Here is a 26,936-nt window from a genome sequence, read left to right as displayed (position 1 = left end):
TAATATTCCCTTAAAATTGTTTATATTTCTGTGGTGTTGATTGTTATTTCTCCTCTCTCATTTGTGATTTTATTTCTTTGAGTCCTTTCTCACTTTTTCTTGATAAGTCTGGCTAGAGATTTACCAGTTTTTTTATTTTTTTCCAGGAAAAAGCTCCTGGTTTCATTGGTCTGTTCTATTGGGTTTTTTTTAGTTTCTATATCATTTATTTCTTCCTTGATCTTATTATTTGCTTCCTTCTGCTGGTTTTAGGTTTTGTTTCTTGTTCTTTTTCTAGCTCCTTTAGGTGTAAGGTTAGGTTGTTTATTTGAGATTTTTTTCTTGCTTCTTGAGGTAGCCCTGCATTGCTATAAACTTCCCTCTTAGGACTGCAAAGGTTTTGAACTGTTGTGTTTTCATTGTCATTTGTTTCCATATAGTTTATTATTTTTTCCTTTATTTATTTCCTGGTTGACCCATTCATTGTTTAGTAGCATGTTATTTAACCTCTGTGTATTTGTGGCCTTTCCAGATTTTTTCTTGCGGTTGACATCTAGTTTCATAGCACTGTGGTCACAAAAGATGCTTGGTATGACTTCAATCTTCTTGAATTTGTTGAGGCTTGTTTTGTGTCCTAACATGTGATCTATTCTGGAGAATGTTCCATGTGCACTTGAAAAGAAAGTTTATTCTTCTGTTTTAGGATGGAGTGTATAAATATATCTGTTAAATCCATCTATTCCAGTGTGTCATTCAAAGCCATTGTTTCCTTATTAATTTGCTGTTTGGATGATCTGTTGATTGATGTAAGTGGGGTATTAAAGTTCCTTACTATAATTGTATTATTATGATTAGTTCTTTTATGTTTCTTTTTAACTGTTTTATGTATTTGGGTGCTCCTTTGTTGGTGCATAAATATTATAATTGTTATATCTTCTTGTTGGATTGTCCCCTTTATTATTATACAGTGTCCTTCTTTGTCTCTTGTTACAGTCTTTGTTTTAAAGTCTATTTTGTCTGATATGAGTTCAGCTATTCTGGATTATTGGTTTTAAAACATATTTCTTTATCATTCAAAAATCATTGCAAGAGAATTTTTGAATTAATATTTTCATAACATTTTCATAAACTTTTCTCCTTTTAAAATAACTCTGTATATGTGATTTTGCTTCTTCTGTTGTTCACAATTTAATGTATTTCTATTATTCTCTTACTTTTAAATGGGCTAACTAACAATTTATTTACTTACTGCTAATTTTCCATGTATTCTATTTGGTTGATTTTTCTATTTTCTTAATACATGCTTTTGGTTCATTTGACAAATATTTATTTAAAGTGCTTATATATTTTCAACATTGTTGAAGGAAATGGGATATAGTATAAGATTGAAAAGTTCACATGAGACTTACAGTTTACAAGTAGAAACACACAATACCTAAATAAACAACTGGTAACTAATATCATTTTATATATATGTTAATTCCATGAAAAACAATACTGAATCAAGTGCTAAAAGTGTCTTGAATCATGTCATTTTAGATAGAAACCTTTGCTGTTATTAATTTCTTCTGTTTCCCTGTTTTTGTTTCTGTATATTTAAAAAAGTATTAGCTTCTGTGTTTTTTACCTTTTAATAATTAACCTATTTAAAACTACTGGTTCAAGAACAAGATACCCTCAAGTTCAATTTCATTGTGTTTGGGATATTATTCTTGAAGAGATGCTAAGGAGAGGGAAGTATATAATATGCCACCTGGATTCATTCCTCAGCTTTTCTCCATCTCTATTAAGAGAATATGTAGGAGATAATTTATGATGATCTTCAAGGGCTGGGGTGAGCATGGAAGTGTTCATTATGATTTGCGTTTCACTTTGAGTTGACCCTAAATCTTGCCCTGTCTCTTAAGTAAACTGTGGTGCTCCTGTACTCTCAAAAGAGGGTAAATATGAGGATTCAGGAATTTAACCCAATCTAAAACTTTTGAAGAACTTGTACTTCAAAGTTTCTCCAGCATAATGGTCTGTTAGTGACAAAGAGAAGGAAACATGAGTTCAAGGATGTTCAGTTTATTGTGAGAGGAAGAATAGCATAATCATTAAGTGACTGGTTCTGGAGTCAAATTGCTTTGATCCAGATCTTGCATGCACCTGATTTATAAACAACCTAAGTCACTTAATCTCTCCTTACTCAGGTTGTTTGTTTGGAAAGTAGAGGAAGAAATATGGTTGATGAAACAGAATAAATTACTAGGAATACCCACTCATAATGTTATTATTTGTGTTAAATTACTACATGTAAGGAACTTACATATAGGAGAGTTTCTAGAACACAGTAATAACTCAATAAATGATCTGGATTATTATTATTTATTACTATTACTTTTAGTATTACTACTGCAGCCAGGAATCCTGTTTCATGAGAATTTTTGTTCATTCTTTATGACGCTATTACCATAATATCTTGTAAGTAAGTCCTTCTCTCTTGGAAGCTCTTGCTAGCTCTCATTTCTCTGGCATTCAGAGTATTGGCTTTCTTCCCTGTTTAGTTAATTTTTCCTACCAAATAGTTCTCTTTCTCCATAATTACAATGCAATTACTTATGGAGAGGCCATTTTTCTGTGGTGATGCAGAAGCCACTTTGTACTGATATGCTTCTGTGTTAGTTGAGAGTATGTTGAAGCTGGTTAGGTAATCAGGTCTACTTCAGTACTGAAAGCACAATAGGAATCATCAATCCCTTCCATCTTCCTTGTGCAGGCTCTGATCTCTGAAAACAAAGTAATGGTTTTTGGAAAGAAACAAGTTGCAAAGCCAGACCGAGGCAGACTTCTAATTTATTATAGACTCATGAAACAACTCTTGCCTAGGCTCACACTGTAAAGGGAGCCTAGAAATGAACAAGATGTGGTTTCCAGTAAAACATTAAATATTAGAATGTGGCCTGCATTTCCATGGGAGCAATTTATTGATACCAATATATGTACTAACAAAGAAAGTGAACAGTTTCCTAGTGTGAAAGGCTTTCAATCTAAAATGAAACCAGAGGATATGAAACAGAGAATCTCATGCATGTGCCTTCAGGAATAAAAACTTAAGAACTTGAGAGACTGGTTCCTTGTGAATGCCTGACTTACAGAAAACTGGAATTTTCTCTTGACAATGAACATTTGCCAAGAATCTCTCCCTGTCCTCAAGCAAGTGAAATTCCAGACTCCAGCTGGACCTTCCTGACTCCTTGTGTTCCTTGTTCATAAACACAACCTAATCCAAACCTTCAAAGGTCTCACCTGTGGTTTGCTACAGTTTGAGTTTCTTAAAGTACAGTTTATCTTCTGTTCCTGATTAAACTCTTTCTGGTGATTCAGTCTTGCCTCAGTTTATCTCTTTATTTAAGTTGATGCTATGTTATTTGGCCTCCTTTGGAACCTACCAATCATACAGGATTAGAAATCACTTGGTGGCTCATTAGCTTTAGTCTGTTGTTAAAGAGATGGATAGAAAGGTTTTGGCCTTAATTTTCCAAGCAGCTGATAGTGTGGAATAATGAGAAGAGTGATGATATTAAAGTCATATAGGGTGGAGTTTCATAGGAGTCATTGTGCCACCACGTAGTTGGGGATTCTAGGCCAGGTTGTTTCATTTCTTTAGACGTTGTTTCTTTATTGGTAGAAAATAACCTATCATTAAGTAATAAATGATGAATAAAAAAGTATGATATAGCAGCATTGTCCACAATGGCTAAATCGTGGAAGGAGCCGAGATGCCCTTCAACAGATGACTGGATTAAGAAGTTGTGGTCCATATATACAATGGAATATTACTCAGCTATCAGAACGAATTCTCAACATTTGCTGCAACATGGACGGCACTGGAAGAGATAATGCTAAGCGAAATAAGTCAAGCAGAGAAAGACAAATATCATATGATTTCTGTCATCTATGGAACATAAGAACTAGGATGATCAGTAGGAGAAGAAAGGGATAAAGAAAGGGGGGGTAATCAGAAGGGGGAATGCAGCATGAGAGACTATGGACTCTGAGAAACAAACTGAGGGCTTCAGAGGGGAGGGGGATGGGGGAATGGGATAGGCTGGTGATGGGTAGTAGGGAGGCCACGTATCACATGGTGCACTGGATGTTATATGCAACTAATGAATCATCGAACTTTACATAGGAAACCGGGGATGTACTGTATGGTGACTAACATAAAATAAAATTTTTTTAAAAAGTATGATATAATTTGTAATCTCTATAAAACATCAATTTAATATGACTTACCATTCCATGGGTTCACGTGCACCCTAGTTTTATGTCTCCAAAGAAAGTTGTGCTATGTAAGACTTTTTCTTAATCTAGATATGATGACTTACAACTTCTTAAGTTGTATGAACTTAGCTGTTTAATCTATGAGCTTTATCTTCCTATTCATAAAATGGGAATAATACATACTTCTTAGATTTATTGATAGAGTTCAATGAAATAATAGCTATTAAGTACCAAGTACAGTGCCTGGCAAAACACAATGAAAATACTGCACAGTATTATTAGTTTTGTCTGCCTTTCACTTTTTCTTTAATTTTCTCTCTACCTCTTATCTTCTACATCATTAGTTTTTGACATAGTGTTCCATGATTCATTGTTTGCGTATAACACCCAGTGCTCCATACAATATGTGCCCTCCTTACTGCACTTCACCGGGCTAGCCCATCCCCTTATCCCCCTCCCCTCTAAAACCCTCAGTTTGTTTTCTGGAGTCCATAGTCTCTCATGGTTCATTTCCCCCTCTGTTTACTCCCCTTCATTTTTCCCTTCCTTCTACTAATGATATCCCTGCTATTCCTTATGTTCCACAAATGAGTGAAACCATATGATAATTGTCTTTCTCTGCTTGACTTATTTCGCTTAGCATAATCTCTTCCAGTCCCATCCATGTTGATGCAAATGTTGGGTAATCATTCTTTTTGATGGCTGAGTAATATTCCATTGTATATATGGACCACATCTTCTTTATCCATTCGTCTGTTGAAGGTCATCTCAGCTCCTTCCACAGTTTGGCTATTGTGGACAATGCTGCTATGAACATTGGGGTGCATATGGCCCTTCTTTTCACTACGTCTGTATCTTTGGGGTAAATACCCAGTAGTGCAATTGCTGGGTCATAGGGTAGCTCTATTTTTAAGTTTTTGAGGAACCTCCACACTGTTCTCCATAGTGGCTGTACCAACGTGCATTCCCACCAACAGTGTAAGAGGGTTCCCCTTTTTCCACATCCTCTCCAGCATTTGTTGTTTCTTGCCTTGTCAATTTTTGCCATTCTAACTGGCGTAAGGTGGTATCTCAATGTGGCTTTGATTTGAATTTCCCTGATGGCTAATCATGTTGAACATTTTTTCATGTGTCTGTTAGCCATTCGTATGTCATCATTGGAAAAGTGTCTGTTCATATCTTCTGCCCATTTTTTAATTTGATTATTTGTTTCTTGGATTTTGAGTTTGAGAAGTTCTTTATGGATCATGGATACTAGCCTTTTATCTATAGTGTCATTTGCAAATGTCTTCTGAACTTGGGAGATTTTTCTTATCAAGAGTAATTTTTAGGTTCTCTTAAAAGGATATGAAGGCATCAGGCCCAGAAGCTGCCTAGTTTTTTTATTTGTTTTTTGTTTTTATAAGATTCACCTGTATGTTTTGAGCTTACTGTTGCCAAGATGTTTCTTCTGATTTTTCTTTTCTCTCTCCTTTCCACCTCTTGCCCATCCTATCATTGAACAAATTAAAGTGTTCATCTTCACTATGGCAGGTCTTTTTCGTGGTATACCATCCTGCTGGGATTTTTGGCAGCTGATGGTCCACAGCTGTGTCCCTCTTTGGCGATTTCTTTTGGCTGGAGAGAGATGCTTTGCCCATGGTTTTACTCCTTCCTAGGGGCACACTTTATCTAATGACTGTTCCATGTAGGGGTACAAATGCCCTAGACCTTAGCCTCAATTTGGGATTTCTGTGAAGGACCATCTCAGTTTTAGAGATCACTGTGGGATTGTTCGAGGCTTCTGATGATCCTGGGTTGTAGTTAACTTCCCTTCTGCACAGTCCTCTTCTCTCGCCCTCTTACAGATGTTGTTATGTTTCCCAGTAAATCTCCAGTAGCAAATCTCTGTCTCAGAGTCTGTTTCCTGGGAAGCCAGTGTATGACAGTCTTACACAGCTTGTACCCCAATAGATTTACTTAATAGGACTCATCTTGCTCATCAATTACACAGAAACTACAAGAGTAGAACAGTGTACATAAATTCCAATTATTAGGCTCAGGTGTACTAATTTTTGCGCCTTTCCTCCTTAGTGTTAGGCTGAATAGGGAAATTATGGAACACCCAGAAAGACCATTTGGAAGATGGAATCATGGGGTGCCTGGGTGGCCTAGTTGGTTGGGCATATGACTCTTGGTTTTGGCTCATGTTGTGATCTCAAGGTGTTGAGATTGAGCTCCACATTAGGCTCTGCGCTCAACCTGCAGTCTGCTTGGGTTTCTCTCTCCCTCTGCCCCTACTCCCTTCAAAGAAAGAAAGAAAGAGGAGAGAGAGAGAGAGGAAGGAGGAAGGAGGAAGGAAGGAAAGAAGGAAGGAAGGAAGGAAGGAAGGAAGGAAGGAAGGGAGGAAAGAAGGAAGGAAGGAAGGAAGGAAGGAAGGAAGGAAGGAAGGAAGGAAGGAAATGGAAACACTGTCTATACCAGAGGACATGCAGGTGCCCTTCCTTCAGGATTGCCTCTGCTTTCAGCAAATCTTAAATCTCCATCCTTAACTTTTCACTCAAAGTGAAGATCTTACTTTAGACATTGTCCAGAAAAGCTGTTGCCTCATGACCAGTTGACCATCTACTGGGCTGCCTACAGCAGAAAACAACATGTTTAATGGGCTCACTTGAGTGCAAGCTCTCCTTGACAATACAACACCAACAAAAGGGAAACTAATAGCACTTTTTAAAAAAGATTTATTTATTTTAGAGAGAAAGAGATGCAAGCAGGGGGATGGGCAGAGGGAGAGAATCCTCAAACAGACTCCCCAGTGAGCAGGGAACCCAATGCAGGGTAGATCCCAGGACCCTGAGATCATGACCTGAGCCTAAATCAAGAGTCAGATGCTTAAGCGAGTAAACCTCTCATGTGCCCCTGAGACTAATAGCATAAAAGAAATGATGCCTAACATACATGCAGACTGTATAATAGGATAAACATATATTTAAAACTTGAGGTGAAAGTAAATTAGTAGTGTAAAGTTTGAAAACAAACATGTGTAACAAATTCTTTAACATTTTCAGAAAATTTGTCACAATCTCTTCTTGAGCATCTTACATGTAAATTAAGAGATGGAAACAAGATCAAACATAAGGTTTGCAGAGCCCATAAAGTTCTTTTCTCTAAGGTCAAAGGGAATTTTGTCCTCGTAGGATTTTAGAACTTTAAATTGATAATAAAAAAGATGAAAATTAAAAAAAAAACTAAACCCACAAGGGATGATTTTCTGTGTATTGCACACTAACAATTCTTCCTAAATAGGGGAGTAGATATCCAATCATGGAGTGCTAAGAGATACCCTGTTTTGGATCTAATTGAAAAATCTGCCTTTCTTGTCATATGGTTTCTACACCTTAATCTTGTCAACTTCAGTGACCTTTCCTTTGACTCCATATTAGAAATTGACTTTCATGGCCAATTCTCATATTTCATCATTAACCAGAATTATTATACTTCCAAGGCTTCAGCTTCTCAAAATATTACTGCTGACATACTCCATATGGACAGATGCCAACATACAGCTCTGTGAGGTAGCCAAAGGGTGACTTTTAAGTCCAGACATTTGAGTCACTACAGTTCTAGCTATTATTCTATGTCCTATATATACATACTTTCAAGTTCTGAAGGTAGGCCCAATTTTTCTCAAATTCCCCTGCATTTGAATTCTCAAATTCACTCCATCTGAATGCCCACTGATAACATTACACAAGATATCATTTAATGAGAAAAATGAAGCCATATATTAAATGGGAGAAGTAAAACAAAAACCAAAACAGTTGTAGATAGAATATATTGTGAAAAATTTGTAATTCTAGACAATTTGATTTTGGTTGAATTAGTGTTGCAGTTTCATTTTTTTATATTACCTATTTTAATAGAGCTGTAGCATGTATAGTAAATTGGTATAACCCCTTTTGAAGGTAATTTGGGGATATATAGCAAGAACCATAAAACTTTTCTACTGAGAGCCATAAAATTGTTCATTGCCTTTGATGAAGTAAAGCCATCCCTGGGAATTTACTCTAAGACATAATCAAAAAGAAGGGGAAATCAAACATAGGAAGGTATTTATTTCAGCATTAGTGATAATAGACACTGATTAGAAACGCTCCTGAAAAGAGGAATGATTAGGATATATATTTTTAATTTATATGAATAAATATATAGCTACTAAAATGATAATTAGATACAGAATGACAGCTGTGTGACAGGGTGGACAGTTGTGGGCCCAGATCTATAATTAGACACGGAGAAGCTGCACTATCATCTGTCACCTCTGCATGATGACAAGTAAAGATCTTCAATACTGACGATTGCTGATATGTCCCAGGGCTCAACCTCTTGTCTTATTATCTATACTCACTACCTTGGTGATTTGATCTATTCTCTTGATTTTAAATACCATTCATATGCTGATGACAAGACTTGTACATTCATTCTTCAGCATTGTTGTCATATTTAATAGACATTTTGCACCTAGTGTCTACGATGAATGCCTGGTATTCTGCTGCAGATCTACTCCAGCTATACCCTTCTTCTTTCGGTGAGTTCCACCTCTATCCTTTTCCACTTTTCGGTCTGAAAACCTTGAAGTCATCTTTGGTGCTTCTTTTCCTCTGTCACCCATATCCAATCCTTTGGGAAATCCTGTTGGCTCTGCCTTGTCAGTGTATCCAGAATTTGACTATTGCTAACTTTCTCTATAATTATCACTGTGGCTTGGGTGAAAATTCCTATAATAGGTTTCCAAAGTCTTCCTGACTCTAAAATTATCCCCTGTAGACTGATCTTAGCACAAAATGCAGATGACATTTTAAGAAAACTTTTAATACTACTGTGGTATTCAAACGCGATTCACATCTTAAAGGAGAGAGCTGTGGATGCCAAATTAAGGTCTCAAACTAGCTTTTTTTGACTCTAGCTTTTAGGATCATCCTGCTGTGATTATCCTTTACTGATAAGAGGTCTTGTTAAAGTGATAAAGTTTTGGGGTTTTTTTTGAACACCTAAACATATTTAAATCACCTTTAAAACATGTCATCCCTCCAGTATATTTAGAAGATATTTTTCAGGGGTGCCTGGCTGGTTCAGTCAATAGAGTGTGTGACTCTTGATCTTGGGGTTGTAAGTTTGAGCCCATGTTGGGTATAGAGACTACTTAAAAATAAAATCTTAAAAAAAAGAATATATTTTTCAAATTAAATTGATGAATTTGTTTTTTACTTTTTTCTCTATACAAATGAAAGCTGCAGTAAAAAAACCAGAATGAAACCTTGCGTTTAAACAGCTTTTCTTTGAACAGAGTCCCAAGGGTTTTGCACTCAAACTTTTCACATCATTAAATGGATTCTTCCCTGGTACTTTCTAATGAAGCTCTGGCAGACAACACATATTTTCCCTAAATTCTGATCAGTTCTGATATGCGGTATTCTATGTCCTTGGCACTTAACATATCTCTCCCCTCCCCACCCTCGTTCTAAAAGCATTAAGTAATAGGGTTCAGTCTCTTCCATTTAATGCTCTGAATCAGAATTCTCATCATTCTCATATGAAAAGAGTGACTGGGTCTTATAAAACATACAAATTAAGAGCTCTCTCCCCTGGAAATGCTTTTTTTTTTTCCTCCAGATTTTATTTAAATTCAAGTTAGTTAACATATAGTGTAGTATTAGTTTCAGGGATAGAATTTAGTGATTCATCACTTGCATGTAACACCCAGTGCTCATTACAAGTGCCCTCCTTAATGCCCATCACCCATTTAGCCCATCTCTTCACCTACCTCCCCTCCAGCCACCCTCAGTTTGTTCCCTATAGTTAAGAGTCTCTTATGGAGATCTCTCCCCTGGAAATTCTGACTTGATGGATCTAGGTTGAGCATGAACATGATATTTTAGGCAAGCATTCCAGATGATCTTAATTTTTAGAATTGTTCGGTAAAGCTTCAGGATAACTTAAAACAAGTAAAGTAGCACAGGTATTAGTATGTTCTTTGGTTATGGGAAATTACTGAAATGAAAAATAAAAGACCACATTAGAAATCATGTAAAATCTTATTAACCTGAAAAAAAAAAAGAAAAAACCCTTTAATCAGACATTTAGAAATCTAGTGACACGGGTGAGCTCCCACTTACTGGGTGATTGCAAAGGCAAGTGTTTCCTCTGAGCTCACATGAATATATTTAAAAGTAGTACATGGGTGTGGGTCACAGTGAGACACTCCTTAAGAACTTGGAATCAAGTTTGCTCTCTGAAAGTTAAAATAGTAAGTTTTCCACAAAGAGCTGAAGTTACTGTTCAACATCTGTTGAAATTAAGCACCTGTGAGAGTGAAACATCCAAGGACACTGAATATGAGTACTGCAAAGTGTGAACTGCATGTTACCTCAGAGAAGTAGGACTGGAATATGATGCAATTTTGTAAGCTTCATTCTAATGAACTATTTGACCTCTTGATGAAGAACGTTGTAGCAGTGGAGGCTGCTCATCGTGGATATAGAATAATGAAGAGTAATCAAAATACGATTTAATATTACATATACAGTGCCAGTTTTGGAAGACAGCAAACAAAGCATACTTGAACCACGCAGAAGTTTACTCAATCCTGGATCTAGTTATTTAGACAAGATGATTCTTGCAAAAGGCCCTGAAATCTCAGGACCCTCTCTAGACATATGGTCATCCAACTAGGCGGGATAAGGCCATTTTATTGGGTTTTGCCTACAGGCAGCTGGTTGGCTTACTTCACAGGCAATAATTAGCTAATCCACATTCCTCAGAAACAGTGATAGACAAAAGTTATTGAAGAAGATATCATATGCCTACTGGAACTAATGAGGAATAAGACTTTAATTTCAATACCTTATTTATAGATTTTCTTTTCACCCATATAAATAAATAAGATGAATATGAATAGGCTCAATGTTTGTGATTACTTGAAATCAGTGTTTGTTGTAAATAATTATAGAGATTGGGTAGGTAATAGAGTTAACATTCCTTCCTCCTCTTCAACCAAATAACAGCATTACACTGTAGTCATTGTTGTCTGGTAGTGAACTGTGTAAATAAGGATGAAAATCAGAATAACTATGCTGCTTTTATTTATGATAAAAATTCCCAGTTCCTACTGTTGGAGAGATTCTGAATTAACAGCATTGGGCATCTATTATCTGAGAAAGAAAAAAATTATATATACTCATATATTCTAAGGGTACTTGTATTAAGAACCAGCACAGTTCCTGCTCTGAATTTTTTTCCCCAAGTTTCCATCATCAACCCATTCACTCTCAACTGAATCATTCCTTACAAACTCTGACTTGTTCAGGGAGACCTTCTGCAATAATTATCTATAATTGTTCCATCTTCTTTAAATCTAAAACTCAGGGAGATTATATCTATGCTAGCAAGAGTCACTTGTTCCACATAATAAAGTCATCAGCCATGTATGTCCAAAAATACTTCTCTTATGAAGAGGAAAGGAAGTTATGTGTACACATTGGCTTCATTATTCCCCAGCTCCAGGGAAGGTGGAAAAGACAAAGAAAAACTCATCAATATGCAATATTAATAAAATTATAATTTATGTAATTTTACTCACATATAATAAATATATCCATGAATGTTTTCCCACAATATGTGAGTACATTCATAAATCATAGGAATCTTTTCTTTCTCAGCCTTAGTGGGTCAATTTAGCATGCTCTAAATAGTAACATGGTATGTGTATGTGTTGATGAATTCACTGAAACATTCAAAGTTTAATATGAGAATATTCTGACCTTATTACCATAAATATTTCAAGATATCCCAAAAGCTATTTCTTTACTCCACCTCATATGCAGGATTACAATTGTACAAACCCTTGTTATGATGTCTTTGCACATTTATTCGTTCCCTACATACACATGAATCCCAAATAAACAATGCTATACTTCATCAAATCTAAAACCATATTTTCCACATTTTAACTTTTAGAAACTGGGAGAAGTTCTAAAATTGATAGTTTTGGTTTTATGAATTATGACGTATTATACCTCAAATTGTATTGACACTTATGAAAAAAATCTATTTCTTCATAAGTTCACATATACTTGCAAATCATATAAGGAGAAAGTATTTCAAAATTTACTAGGCTTAAAATTTTACACTCTTGGTGTATTAGTTATTGCCATGGTGATGCTAAAGTTGACTCTTACATGTATACCAAGTCAAATAGGAAACAGTAAGAAATTGTATAACTTTAATGTTATATTAATATTCAATGAATGTTAAATACTTTTCTGGAAACATAACTCATTCTGGCTAAGTGATTCATTAATTTCAGGAGTTTTATTTACAAGATAAATGAAGGTATTGAACTTAATGTTGAACTATAAAAATTAAGTATTTTCCAGGGTTTGGTTTATACCAGCTATTTTGCAGCTTTCTGGATAATCTTGGAGATTATTCAGATAAGTGTGCTTGCTCCAATATTATTGAGGGCAGAAATTAACGCAGTATAAAAGGGATTTCTAATCAGCAGTCTCTTCACAGCTGCTTTTACCTCTTTGTTCCGTAGACTATAGATGATAGGATTCAACATGGGGGTTAATCCACCATATACCAAAGCTATAAATTTATCTATTTCCTGTGAATCTACAGCTGAGGGCTTCAGGTACATGGAGAGAGCTGTCCCATAGAACAAAACCACCACAGTCAGGTGGGCTGTGCATGTTGAAAAGGCTTTGCTTTGACCATCCACTGAGCTGATTCTTAGGATGTTGGAGAGAATGAATGCATAAGATATACAAATTAGAAACATTGTCATGGGAAGGAGAAGTATGGTGATCACCAGCATGATTAATTCCACCATGGAGGTGTCCACACAAACCAGTTTCAAGACAGCCAGAATTTCACAAGCGAAATGATTGATTATGTTATGACCGCACAGAGAGAGCTGCAGCACAGATACTGTTTCCACCAGGGTGGTGAGGTAGCCTGTCACCCAGGAGCCAGCCGCAATCTGCACACAGACACTCTTGTTCATGATGATGGGGTACCTCAGGGGGTTGCAGATGGCCACATACCGGTCATACGCCATCATGGACAGGAGCACACACTCCGTGGAACCCATGGCAAGAGAAAAGTACATCTGAGCAGCACACCCTAAGAATGAGATGGTGTTTTTCCCTGAAACAAAGTTTGCCAGCATTGGAGTGAAAGCAGAAGAGGTGTACCAGATGTCTAAAAAGGAGAGGTTGCTGAGGAAGAAGTACATGGGTTTGTGTAGGTGGGAATCCAGGATGGTGATGGAGATCAGAATTATATTACCCAGCAGGGTGATCAGGTACATCAGCAAGCACAGCACAAATACAATGACCTCAACTTTGGGGTAGTGGGAAAATCCCAGGAAGAAAAAAATTTTTACAGATGTCAGATTTGCCTGGAACATTTTATTATGTCATATTCATTTGTGTATATGTATAGAAGAATTAACATCACGTATTATAGATAAAACATAAGATTATCTCCCTTCATATTTTCTGGCATTTTTTTCTTCATATGAACTTGTGGTCTATGCTATAGATTTGTAGTCTATGTAGTTAAATGCTTCTCTAGTTTGGTGATAGTATTAGTAATATATGTTTGAAGGAATTTGTCATTAATTAGGAAAATTTCAAGCAGGAAGTCAACAGATAAATCTTCAAGCTGTTATTTTTTATACAATATTTTTTTGGCAGTGTTGGGAAGAGGGAGGTTTAATTCATAAACATCATGAGAGATTGAGGAAAGAAATAATCTTACGCATTCTTTTCTTTTTCTGAAACCATATTTGTAACTTATCTGTGGATAAGTCATCCATTTACCTGAAACATTAGAATGATTTTCTTCCCCTGGTTTGGTAACAGTCTTCCTGCTTAGGAACTGTTCTGCTTTCCAAGCTCATCATTTCTTCTGTCACCCGTAGGGTTCTGTCCAAAATAATTTGGGAGATTCACTGAGGAAAAAAAAAAGTTATAAATTTCTGCAGTCATAGATTAATTAACTGAAAGCCTTGAACTTTCAACACAGGTCTGCAGTTTCCATCTCAAACCCAGGAATATGATGACAGATATTCTCATGGTGGTAGACATATATAGAAATTCCTTTCATATAGCCAGAGTTGCCTGGCATCTGTGCTCCAGAAACATCCTCCAAAGGACCAGCTATTGGCACTATAAGGCAATTTAAGTTTTTTGTTGCTTGTGAGAAGTTTCCAATTCATACAGTAAATTATAGTTAGAAATCTATTTGTGCAGTATTAAGATTCTGAAACTCCAGGGATAATGTCCCATAGATCCAATTATAGTCAGTAGCTTGTCTGTTCTAATTGCAGTGTTATTCAAACAAGAAATAAACATGTTCCTGTCCACACTGTCTGGGAAGGTGAACTTTGCTCTGCTTCTGATTGTGTTATAAAATCGGTCAGTCTGGCTAATTTAAATAAAGTTAATAGGAATAAATATTGTTGTCAGTTTCTCCTTTAGACTAAGGAGGGTTTCATAATATGTACAATATGATTATACTTGATGTGGAGCCCACCGAAGATGGAAGAAGGAGAGTTTAAATAACTCTTCCATTGCTCATCATAGCTCAAAGTTAAGATGAGCGTAAATGTTCTTCATGGAACATGAAGGGCCAATTTGTTTAAAGAACACTTCTTTCAAGGTAGAACCATTTTGAGAAGACAGCTTCACTATATAAAGGTGTCTTGATCCTTCAGAAATCCAGCGAATGCTCTATTTATTTGAGTGATTTTTATAATCTCTGTTCACAATTTTCTGTTTTCTGAATGAGAGACTAATGGTGAGTAGTGCGTGGTGGTGTGGAGAACACATGCTGCTGGCTTCATCACTGTGCAATTGTGATTGAATGCCTTATTTTTTAGTAACAGACTGTAATCATGACTATTATTAAATTACATCAAATATGTTTTCATTCTCAGAGAAGGTAATAAATTTGAACTATTGCCAAGATAAAAAAAAAATCCAGGAATCCCCTCCTCACCGTTTGGTTTGTTACAAACAGAATATAGTCTTAAGGTTTTCTATTTACTCTGCTCCCACAGGGATGTAACCTTCAAGGCTCTAGAATGATTCACATCTTTAACTATAGGGCAGCTTGGTGCATAGGAAAGGCTAAGTAAGGCTTTAGTGCTTACAAATAATTCCCACCTTGCCACTTCTGTTTTGTCATCTAGGGCAAGTTGGTGATCTTATTGAGATTCAGCTTATTTGTAAAAGAGCAATGATAATATTTCTTTATCAAGGTTGTTATGAGGAATAGAGATATTTTATGTAAAGCAACCTACTAATATATAGTAGGTACTTACAGATTTTAGACTTTTCTCTTTTCTATAGTTTTGTTTGTTTCTTGAATCCTCTTCCTTTCTTGTATTTACTTCCTCTTCTCACTGTTTCCTTCCTTGTTTGACTACAGTAGTGTTCTTGCCTTTCTCCCCTCATTTAGACAAGATTCACTGCAGCCATACTACAAATGGTTGAAGCAAAAGGAGGAAGAGGCTGACATCTAGCCCCAGAGTCCCATTTCCCTCTGAATTCCTTTAGCCAATATAATTCCCATCTTACTTGTTTGATTTCTGTAGGCCAACGCTTATAAGGTTGTAAGTAAATAATTTAGGCTGGTCTCATTATGCCTAGAAGAGAACTGTACTTTAGGGCCTCCCCACAAAGATTTAGAGGGAAACAGTGGCTAAGACTGAGGAAGGTGGCTGATCTGACTCCCCCAACCATGTATAAAGCACCAAACCACACTTCTGCTTTGGAGATACCTCAAAGCACACTGAAAAGAAGAGAAATCCTGAACCTCCATGGAAAAATGCAAACCCTATTTATGATAAAATAAAATACTCTCAGCAAGTTAGCAAAGGATACTTCCACAGGGATATCAGCAAGATGGTGAAATAGTAGTTTTCAGAGCTTGTACTCTCACAGAAACATAAGTTTGAACATCTATGCACAAATGAAAATACCTTTACAAGAGTTAAGGATTTCAGGTGAGAGATTATGTATTAGTAAATACTTCCAGATTTCTATTGAAACTCAGCCCAGAAATAAGAAAAGATACATTGAAGAGGGTAAGAACAACGTGTTCACATTACCCATGTCATCCTTTCCTCAAACCTGAGCAGTGCAATGCATAGAGACACTCTAGGGGGAGGAAGAGTGAAGTAGTATCCAACTTAACTGTGAACCCCAACACAGGGCACCCAGGCTGGCACTTGTGTCCTAGGGCTCCAAGCTTTCCCCCAGAACAACACTCCTGGCCACCACAATGCTAGGTCAGGCCCTGGGGCCCCAGGCTGAATGCCTGCCCTTGTGGACCTAGCTTCCATGTCTACCCCAGTGTCAAGCAGGCAGCTACAGCCCAACATATAGGCCAGCCCCTGATGATTATCACAGTAGATGCAGAAAAAAATGTGATGAAATTCAGCACTGTTTCATGATAAAAATTCTCAACAAAGAATGTACTTCAATATAATAAAGGCCACATCTGACAAGTCCACAGCTAACTTCATATTCAATAGTGAAAAGCTGAAAGCTTTCCCTCCATGACCAGGAACAAGACAAGCATGCCCAGTCCTGCCATTTCTGTTCAGTATAGTCCTGGAGGTCATTGCAAGAGCAGTTAGATAAGAAAAAGAAATAAAAGGCATCCAAACTGGAAAGAAAGAATGAAAATTGTCTGTTTGTAGATGACATTTTCTTACATATAGAAAACCCTTAAGACTACACCAAAAAACTGTTAGAACTAATAAACACATTCAGTAAAATTTCAGGATACAAAATCAATGTACAAAGGTCTGTTGCATTTCTATATATAATAATGAACTATTAGAAAGGGATAATAAGAAAACAATCCCACTTATAATACCATTAAAAATAGTAAAATACTAAGGAGGTGAAATATATGTACACTAAAAATTAAAGAAATTGATTAGAGAAATTGAAAAAGATGCAAATAAATGGAAATATATACATACTCATGGATTGGAAGAATTAATATTGTTATAATGTCCATACCACCCAAAGCAATCTATACATTCAATAAAATCCCTGTTAAAATTCCAATGGCATTTTTCACAGAAAAAAAAAATCCTAAAATTTCTATGAAACCACAAAAGATCTCAAATAGCCAAACCAATCTTGAGAAAGAACAAAGCTGGAAACAACATATTTCCTGAATTCAAAATATACTACAAAGCTGTAGCAATTAAAACAGCATGGTGCTGGCATAAAAGCAGACCTATAGACCAACGGGAATAGAAGAGAAACCAGAAATAAATTCATGCACTTACAGCTAATTGATCTTTAACAAAGGTGCCAAGATTATAAAATGAGGAAAGGATAGTCTCTTCAATAAGTGGTGTTCACTGGATAAAGTATTCTTGGCTGCATATTCTTCTCATTTAGTACCCTGAATCTGTCTTGCCAGCCCTTTCTGGCTTGTCAGGTTTCTGTGGATAGGTCTGATGTTATTCTGATGTTCTTCCCGCCATACGTAAGGAACCTCCTCTCCCAGGATAGTTTCTTTGGCTGTAAGATTTGCAAGCTTCACTATTATATGTCGGGGTGTTGATCTATTTTTATTTATTTTGAGAGAGGTCCTCTCTGCCTCTTGGACACAAATGCTTGTTTTCTCTCCCAGATTAGGGAAGTTTTCAGCTAATTGAACATAATAAAAAAAAATAAATGGTGTCCTTAAAATTGGATATCCACATGCAGAAGAATGAATCGGACCCTTACCTCAGACACATATGCTTAAACCACCTCAAAAGGGATTAAGGACTTAAATATAAGTCTTGAAACTATAAAACTACTAGTGGAAAACATAGAGTTTTTAATGTTGGTCTTGACAATGATTTTTGGTTATGACTCCAAAAGCACAGGCAACAAAAGCAAAAATGGAAAAATGGCATTTTATTAAACTAAAAAGTTTCCACACAGCAAAGAACAATCAACAGAGTGAAGAGTTAACCTATGGAAAGGGAGAAGATATTTGTGAACCGTACATATAATAAGGAGTTAATATCCAAATTATATTAGGAACTCAAACAACTCAGGAAACAAATACCCAATTTAAAAATGGGCAAAGGACCTGAATAGACTTTTTTTTCCAATAAAGACATACAAATAGCCGATAGGTATATGAAAAAATGCTCAACATCATTAACATCAGAGAAATGTATATCATAACTACAGAGAACAAACTGGTGGTTACCAGAGAGGAGGCAGGTAGAGGGGTGGGTTAAATGGTAATGGGGATTAAGGAGTGCACTTGTAGTGATGAGTACTCGGTATTGTATGGAAGTGTTGAATCACTCAATTGTACACCTGGAACTAATTTTACTCCATATGTCAAATAACTGGAATTTAAATAAAAACCTTTAAAAAGCTATTATTGAGGGGTGCCTGGGTGGCTCAGTCGTTAAGTCTGCCTTTGGCTCAGGGCATGATCCCGGAGTCCTGGGATCGAGCCCTGCATCAGGCTCCTCCACTGGGAGCCTGCTTCTTCCTCTGCCACTCCTCCTGCTTGTGTTCCCTCTCTCGCTGGCTATCTCTCTCTCTGTTAAATTAATAAATAAAATCTTTAAAAAAAAGCGCTATTATTGAGCTATCACCTTAATCTGTTAGAATGACTATTAATAAAGATAAGTATTGGTGAGGATGTGGAGAAAATGGAATGCTTGTGCACTGTTAGTGGGAATGCAAATTAGTACAGCCATTATGGAAAATAGTATGGAGGTTCCTCAAAAAACTAAAAATAGTATTGCCATATGATCCAGCAATCCCACTTCTGGATCACATGGTAGAAAGGAGATGAAATCAGTATCTCAAAGAGATATCTTCTTCACTCCCATGTTTATTGTAGCATTAGTCACAATAGTAAAGGATGGAATCCACCTAAATGTCTATCAACAGATGAATAGATAAAGAAATTATGGTATATTCATAAAACTGAATATTATTCAGCCTTAAAAGGAAAAGAAATCTTGTTACATTTTACAATTAAGGTACATTGTACTAAGTGAAATAAGCCAGGCACAGAAAGTCAAATACTATATTGTCTCACTTATGTGAGGAATCTAAAAAAGTTGAACTCACAAATCATAGAGTGGAATGGTGCCAAGCAGGGGCTCTAGGTTAGAGGATATGAGGAAATGAGGAAATGATACAAAGTTTCAGTTATGCAGGATGAGTAAGTTCTGGAGATCTAATATACAACATGTTGAATATAGTGAATAATATCATACTTTATACTTGGAATTGGCTAAGAGAGTCAATCTTAAATGTTCACTCTGCATATGCACACACAAAAATGATAACTATATGAAGTGATAGATGTGTTAATTAGCATGATCATGGTAGTCATTTCACAATGTTTATGCATTTAAAAACATTACATTGTACACCATAAATACATACCTTTTACTTGTCAATTGTACCTATGTAAAGCTGGGAGAAAATTAAAAATAGCACCTAACAACAACAATAGGATACTTTCAAAACATAATAAAGGACATCTGTGGATGGTAACATCAAAACAATGAAAGGAGGGTTTGAATGTTTCTTTTAGGTGGTGATATTTTTGGATTCTATCTAATAAATCTTTGCCTTTTCAATGGTAAAAATGATACTCTGTGTCTCGTGGGCAGTTTTATAGGTTGTATGTTTATGTTTAGGTCTATGACCTATTTCAAATCCATTGTTGTGTATGGTGTGAGATACAGAGCATTATTTATGGAAAAAACTATCCTTTCCCCATTGAATTACCTTAGCATTTTTGTTGAAAATCTATTGATCATATATGTGTGGGTTTCTTTCTGTACACCTCTGTCCTGTTCCATTGATTTGTTTTACTTTATGTCAATACCAAGTGACTTTATTATAGGTTTATAATAAGGTTAATAAGACAGTAGTATAATCTTCCAACTTCATTCTTTTTAAAAATCGTTTGGGCTATTCTAGGTCCTTTCATTTCCATGTCAGTTTTAGAATCATCTTGGCAGTTTCTCTAAAATCTCTGCCTAGATTTTGAATGGAATGGCATTAATCTGTAAATCACTCTGGGAAGAATTGATAACTTAATATTGACTCTTTTAATTCATGACAAAGATATCTCTGTAATAGGTCTTCCTTAATTTGTTTCAACAGTGCTTTTAGCTTTTAGTATAAAAGTCTTAAACACCTTCTATTAATTTTGTTATTTTTATTTTTAATCTATTTCAAATGATGTTTAAAAATATATTTTCCAATTGTTTATTATTGGTAAATAGAAATGCAACTGGTTTGTGTGATTTGACATATCCTGATAGCTTAGGTAAATTCTCATAGTAATTTTATTAGTTATTTTGTGGATTCCTTGGAATTTTTTGTAGTTGTGTACATACACCATCTGTGAATAAAGACAGTTTCCTTCTTTCCAATTGTAATGCCTTTTATTTATTTTTCTTGCCTTATTATACTGCCCAGGACACCCAGTACAATGTTATATGGAAGTGGTGGTAGTGAATGTGCTTGCCTTGTTCTTGATCTCAGGAGGGGGACATTCTGCCTTTTAACGGACTTTATCTTGCTGTTTTGCCTTGGATATATCCCCACATTCAGCCTCTTTTTTTCTTGTCTCTAAATGGAAAGGATTGATATAGATCATATTTTTATTTTTAATCATGGCAAAATTGGTTAACTTTATCATCTTACCCATTTCAAGTATACAGTTCAGTTTTGTTATGTATATTCACATTATTGTGCAATAAATATCTAGAACTTTTTCATCTTGCAAGACTGGAACTCTGTACTCACTATTCACCAATCCCCCCTCACCACCACTACCCCTTGGCAACCAACTACATTCTGCTTTTATGATTTTGATTTCTTCATATAAATATAAATCATACAGTAATTGTCCTTTTGTGACTGGCTAAGCATAATTTACTAAGCATAATATCCTTGAGGTCTATTAATGTTGTGGCATGTGACAGGACTTCCTTCTCTTTTAATGCTGCGTAATATTCCCTTGTATGTATATACCACATTTCTTTTATACTTTCAGTTGTTGATGAGCATTTGGGTAGTTTCCTCCTCTTGGCTGTTGTGAATAATGCTGCATTAAACAGGAGTGTACAGATATTGCTTTGAGATCTTGCTTTAAATTCTTTTAGATGTATACCCAGGAGTGGGATTGCTGGGTTTATCATAGTTCTATTTTAATTCTTTGAGAAATCTTCATAATATTTTCCTTAATGGCTGCACCATTTTACATTCTCACCAATAGCGTACAAGGGTTCCAACTTCTTTGCATCCTTACCAACACTTGGGCACAAAAGCTGTTGGACTGAGGAGCTCCTCCTACCTAGATGATCCAGGCATTGCAAAAACAACATTTTTAATACTCTCATCCCTAACTACACCCCCCCAAAGCAAGCAAACCAGCAAACACCTATAGAGCATCCTTCTCCTGCTCTGTTTTGATCTTGAATAAATCATGTAATTAACACTTACCAATTTTCAATTACTGTGCTAGGTGCTGGTGATCAGAAGATGGTAAAGGTATAAGCCCTTTTCTTAGCATCTTCTCAGACTAATTAGGGAAATGGAATATAAAGATAGAGTAATTTGTGAGGCATGGGAGTGAGTAACCTTTGCTACGGTCTGGGAATGGGTTACAAAGGAGTTTCTGGAAGAGTTCATACTAGAGATGAGTTTGGGAGGTTATTAAGGGCAGCCAGATGCATATGTGAGAGAAAAGGCTTCCAGGCAAGGAGAATGACATATATTTAAACTTAGAGTTGTAAAATGTCATTTTGCATTCAGGAAAAGGTAAGTAGATTGGTGTGATCTGTCACTAAATGCCAAAGAGGGAGTTGCAGGTGATAAAATTGGAATTGTCAGATGAAGTAGCCTATGCTAATTTAGGAGCTTCATAGCCCATGTTTTAGGTACTGTAGAAGGATTTTTTTTTTAACTGGAAGAAAAGCAATATGAATATGCTTCTTATTTTTGAGAAAAATCACTTTGGTGTTATTGGGGAGAAGGAATTTGAAATAAGGCTGAAATTAAAACTCTGACAATAAATATAAATAGGGCAAGTTTGAGTCCTGAGATATAACATCATCTGGTGTTCACTTGATTAAGGGAGTTAGACAGAACACCATAGTTGAACATAGTTGAACATAGTTGAACATAATCTAAGAAAATTGGGAGAAGGGTAAAATGAACTCTCAGCTGAGATCATAATGCGGCCTCGCAGATGCATAATTAATGTCTTATTTTGACGCATTCTAAAGATTGCTGGGAGCAATATGAAAGATGTAATGATAAAGGACACTGTCGGGGGCAGGGGTGGACTGGACAGCCCCTTTCAAGTGATCTCAGGAGGATCCTTGTGCATGGTTAAATTATGAGGGAAGTGATGTGACAAATATTTGGGGCTGAGGGAATTTGATACTTTACTAATCTCTCCTAAAGAAGGCAATCATTTATTGCTGACTGGACCTAAGTCTGCTTGAAAAATCTTTATGCCTCCCCAAAGAAGAGTTAAGATCAAGGGAAAGACAACCTCATCTTCTAAGAAGTAGAGCAGTTCCTCAAGTTGAAGACTCTATGGAGCCGAATTTTCTGGAGAGGAAAGAGCATTGAACCAAGATTGGGGTTATTCCATAGGAAACTGAATTAGTTTGGTAGGCTGCCATAACAAAATATCACAGACCAGGTGGCTTAACCAACAGAAATTTATTTTTTCCCAGTGCCGGAGGCTGGAAGTCCAAGATCAAGGTGCTGGTAAAATTGGTTTCTCCCCTGAGGAGGCCTCCCCTGAGGCCTTTCTCCTTGGCTTGCAGATGGCTGTTTTCTTCGTGTGTGTTCATGTGGTTGTCTCTCTGAATGCACCTGTCTAGTGCCTCTCTGTGTCCAAATATCTTCTCCTTATAAGGACACTGGTTATATTGAATTAGGACCCACCTTAATGAACTCATTTTAATTTGATTATACCTTTAAAAACCTTATCTCCAAATATGGTCACATTCTGAGGTACTGGAGGTTAGGACATCAGCTTAACAATTTGGGGAGGCATAATTCAGCCCATAACAGAAGGTATGATCACTAGGCACCTGGAAATTTTACAATTCTTCAGGAATATACTAAGGGCCTTATTAAAGCTTATACAGGTATGTAGGAAAAATCTGGGGGTCCTGTGAAGTAAATTGCTCACCAAAATCCATACTGACCTGCTCCCCAAGTAGTAGTGAGTTTTCTTTCTTGGTGGCAGGGAGCACACCTACCTGATAGCTTTCCAGCACATTTCTTGAGGTGGGACACCAGCAAAACAGATGCTTTAGGCAGGTGTAGGGGTGTTATTTGACAGCTGGGTGCACATTGGTTTGTGCTGCATTTCCTAAACAGAGAGTAAAGAAAGCTTTGTCTCGTCCCCACTGGACAGGTACCTCAGGCCCAGGGGTTTGATGGGTGTCATTTTTGCTTCCCAGTATAATTTTTGGTTTGTTAGGATTCTCTAAGGCTGGCATAGAAGCTAGAGTTAAAAAAAATAAATCATGTTTAGGGGGCGCCTGGATGGCGCAGTCATTAAGCATCTGCCTTTGGCTCAGGGCATGATCCCGGCATTCTGGGATCGAGCCGCGCATCAGGCTCCTCCGCTGGGAGCCTGCTTCTTCCTCTCCCACTCCCCCTGCTTGTGTTCCCTCTCTCGCTGGCTGTCTCTCTCTATCACGTTAATAAATAAAATCTTTAAAAAAAAAATCATGTTTAAGAAAAATTTTTTAGGGATGCCTGGGTGTCTCAGTCAGTTAAGTATCCGACTCTTGATTTTGGCTCAGGTCATGATCTCAGGGTCAGAAGACTGAGCCCCACATCGGGCTCCGTGCTCAGCATGGAGTCTGCTTAATATTCTCTCTCTCCCTCTCCCTTTGCCCCTCCCCCCGCTGTGCATTCTCTTTCTCTCTCTGTCTCTGTCTAAATCAATAAATAAAATCTTAAAAAGAAAAAAAAGAAAAATTTCTGAAGAGCTGAGTCAAAGAAGTATGGCCAAAAGTTCATCAAACAAAAGGTCGTTTTCAGCCTAACCAGGAACATGGGGGCAAAGCCAAGGGGTTAGAAAGTCCAGGGAGATGAAAGCAATCAATAATGGATCCAAATGGACAGAGGGAGAACGATTAGTGAATAGCGTAACCACAAATGGGTGGGATTTTGATTATTTTTGATAGCATAAGGCAAGAGCAAAATACATTAATTGAAACAGACATTTAAGTCAGACTTCCTTATATCACATGATTGACTATTTTGTGGGTAAGGTGTTTTATACCACTTTTGATTACTATTAGAGTGCCTGGAATATAGTAGTGGGTGCAAAGAGATTTGTTAAATGAATAGTTAATCACAGAGGTCATGATCCTGCAAACAGGCACAAGGCAACAAACAGCAAAAGCATACACTGGCCTACCTGGCAGAGTTACAGGAAGCAGCTCTAGGTGTGAACTCTATATTCCTGAATTTTTCTAAGTATAGTCTTTGAATTTAAGCTCTATACTGTTATAATCCTCTATTTTCTCTAGATGGCGACAGAGACTAGCTTGTCTGTCTTTGAGGCCGCCCTACTGAAAAGCTCTCGGAAGGAAAACAGAAATTCGCTGTTTTTTGTACCTATTGTTATTGATATCTACATGTACTGAAAACAAGTTGTTTTACTTATATTTCTTATTCGTAAGATTTCAAAACAAAAATAAACTGTTGAGGAGAACTGATAGTATCATTTATCAAAGATTAAGTACTAAATAATAGTTCTGTGCTCAGCATTGAGCTAGAGGCTATGGGGAATAGAAATAAGGAAAATGATTCATTCCTGCCCTTGAACTCATTAATAACTCTTACATTAATCTCTGTAATGTATCAGTCAACCACTGTCGGGCTTGCCATTGCTTAGGGTAAGCAATAGGAAAGCACTATGAGGAGCACCTGTGCTTTACTGCTGCTCTGGCTTCTGGGTTGTGTAATCACAAGCCAGCAAGATAAGATACAGAGTTGGTTTCAATGGTAAGTGATTTTTCAAGCTTCAGTCAAAGCAGAACTCAAGGTTCTGCTGTCCCATAGTATGATTTCAGTGGGGGAGGGAGTGTGGTAATGGCCTGTCTTGACCAGACAGACACTATTGTTTCAAATCAATGACTTCAAAGAAGGTGTTTGCTAGCACTGCTGCAACAAAGTATCACAAACTGGGTGGCTTCAACAACAGAAATGTACTATCTCACAGTTCTGGAGGCTACAAGTCTAAGATTGAAGTGTTGACAGGCTTGACTCCTTCTGAGGGCTGTGAGAGAATCTGTTTGATGTCTCTTACCTACCTTTTGATGGTTTGCTGGCAATCTTTGGCATTCCTTGTCTTGAGAAGCATCACCTCTATCTCTGCCTTATCCTAGCATGGTGGTCTTCCTGTGTCCATTTCTGTATCCAAATTTTCCCTTTTTTCCCCCTCTGAGAGAAATTATTAAAGATGTAGAAGACAAGGTGGTTTAAGGTTTATTGAAGAATTATGAATTCATTTATGAATGTAATTATAAAAAAATAAATGCACACATTGGATATGAGACACATAAATGCTGACTGAAGGAGACAAGGCAGGGGCCTTGAAAGATGTTGAATCTCTTAATTAATAAATCCTTGCCTGGAAAAAAGATTTGGAAAAATCAAAATGATCAGTTAATTGTAATTAGCATAATGATTTTTCAAAATACATATGGAAATGATTTTTGATAAGAGGCATGTAGCACATTAAGAAGGCTGAAGATTCTTACACACTTCTATCAAAACATTGCCTCCCTTTGAGTTCTGAGCAGGTTATATGCTTGCTCTGACTGACAAAATATTAAAGATGTGGCACTGTGCCAGTTTTTGAGCCCAGGCCTCTAAAAAGCATATCAGCTTCCACTTCCCTGCTCTTAGAACACTTGCTATTGGAGCCCTAAGCCACTGTGGAAGAAGTCGGACTCTTCTGCCAGAGCCACCAGATGGAATGAACCAGACATTTGTTCTTTTGTTCTTGTTCCCTTTCCTTTCTTCCTTCCTTCCTTCCTTCCTTCCTTCCTTCCTTCCTTCCTTCCTTCCGTCCTTCCGTCCTTCTGTCCTCTCTTTCTTCTTTATTATTTTTTCACACAATGATGTTGAACTTTGATCTTGTACATGACCAGCAAATACTGAATCAGTGGAAAATAAGGAGGGGCATGAAAGTAGGAAAGGATAGGAGTTTATAATTTATCAAAAATTAGCACTCATATTTCATGTTTTAAACAAAAAATGACAACATAGTGCCTCATTAAGTTGTGAACAGCTAAGTTCCTATAGCAGATATTCTAAGGCATTTTGCTTACCTCATAGGCAAGACAATGTGCTCCTTGTATGTCATTCTGTATTTGTTTGCTATCCAAGATGAAGCCCATTAGGGAATAATGTGGCCTATAGCAGCCAAACTGACCATGAGGAAGAATGATCAAAAACAGGATGTTAGTAACATTGCTTTAGTGAGTGCCTGAGTCAACCATGGTTGTATTGTAACTGTACTTTTTGTGTTGAATTAGATTTGTCTTCACAAGGTGCTTTATTTACGTATATGTATATGTATAGTTA

General features: G+C 36.7%; 1 protein-coding gene across 1 annotated transcript; it reads right to left on the bottom strand.

Annotated features, from left to right (window-relative positions):
• Positions 1-12,712: 12,712 nt before the first annotated feature.
• Positions 12,713-13,755, bottom strand: LOC103678635 (olfactory receptor 13F1). The gene has a single exon (XM_008708026.1). It carries the CDS (start codon positions 13,694-13,696, stop codon positions 12,713-12,715), a length of 984 nt encoding a protein of 327 aa, XP_008706248.1. The 5' UTR covers positions 13,697-13,755.
• Positions 13,756-26,936: the final 13,181 nt, after the last annotated feature.

The sequence above is a fragment of the Ursus maritimus genome, unplaced genomic scaffold (assembly GCF_017311325.1).
Source record: "Ursus maritimus isolate PB19 unplaced genomic scaffold, ASM1731132v1 scaffold_17, whole genome shotgun sequence".
Classification (NCBI taxonomy): domain Eukaryota; kingdom Metazoa; phylum Chordata; class Mammalia; order Carnivora; family Ursidae; genus Ursus; species Ursus maritimus.
The sequence above is the reverse complement of the archived record's forward strand: the minus strand, read 5'-3'. Positions and strand labels throughout refer to the sequence as shown.

Excerpts from the sequence above, each read along its gene's own strand:
- LOC103678635 (XM_008708026.1), bottom strand. The coding sequence starts at position 13,696 with ATGTTCCAGGCAAATCTGACATCTGTAAAAATTTTTTTCTTCCTGGGA.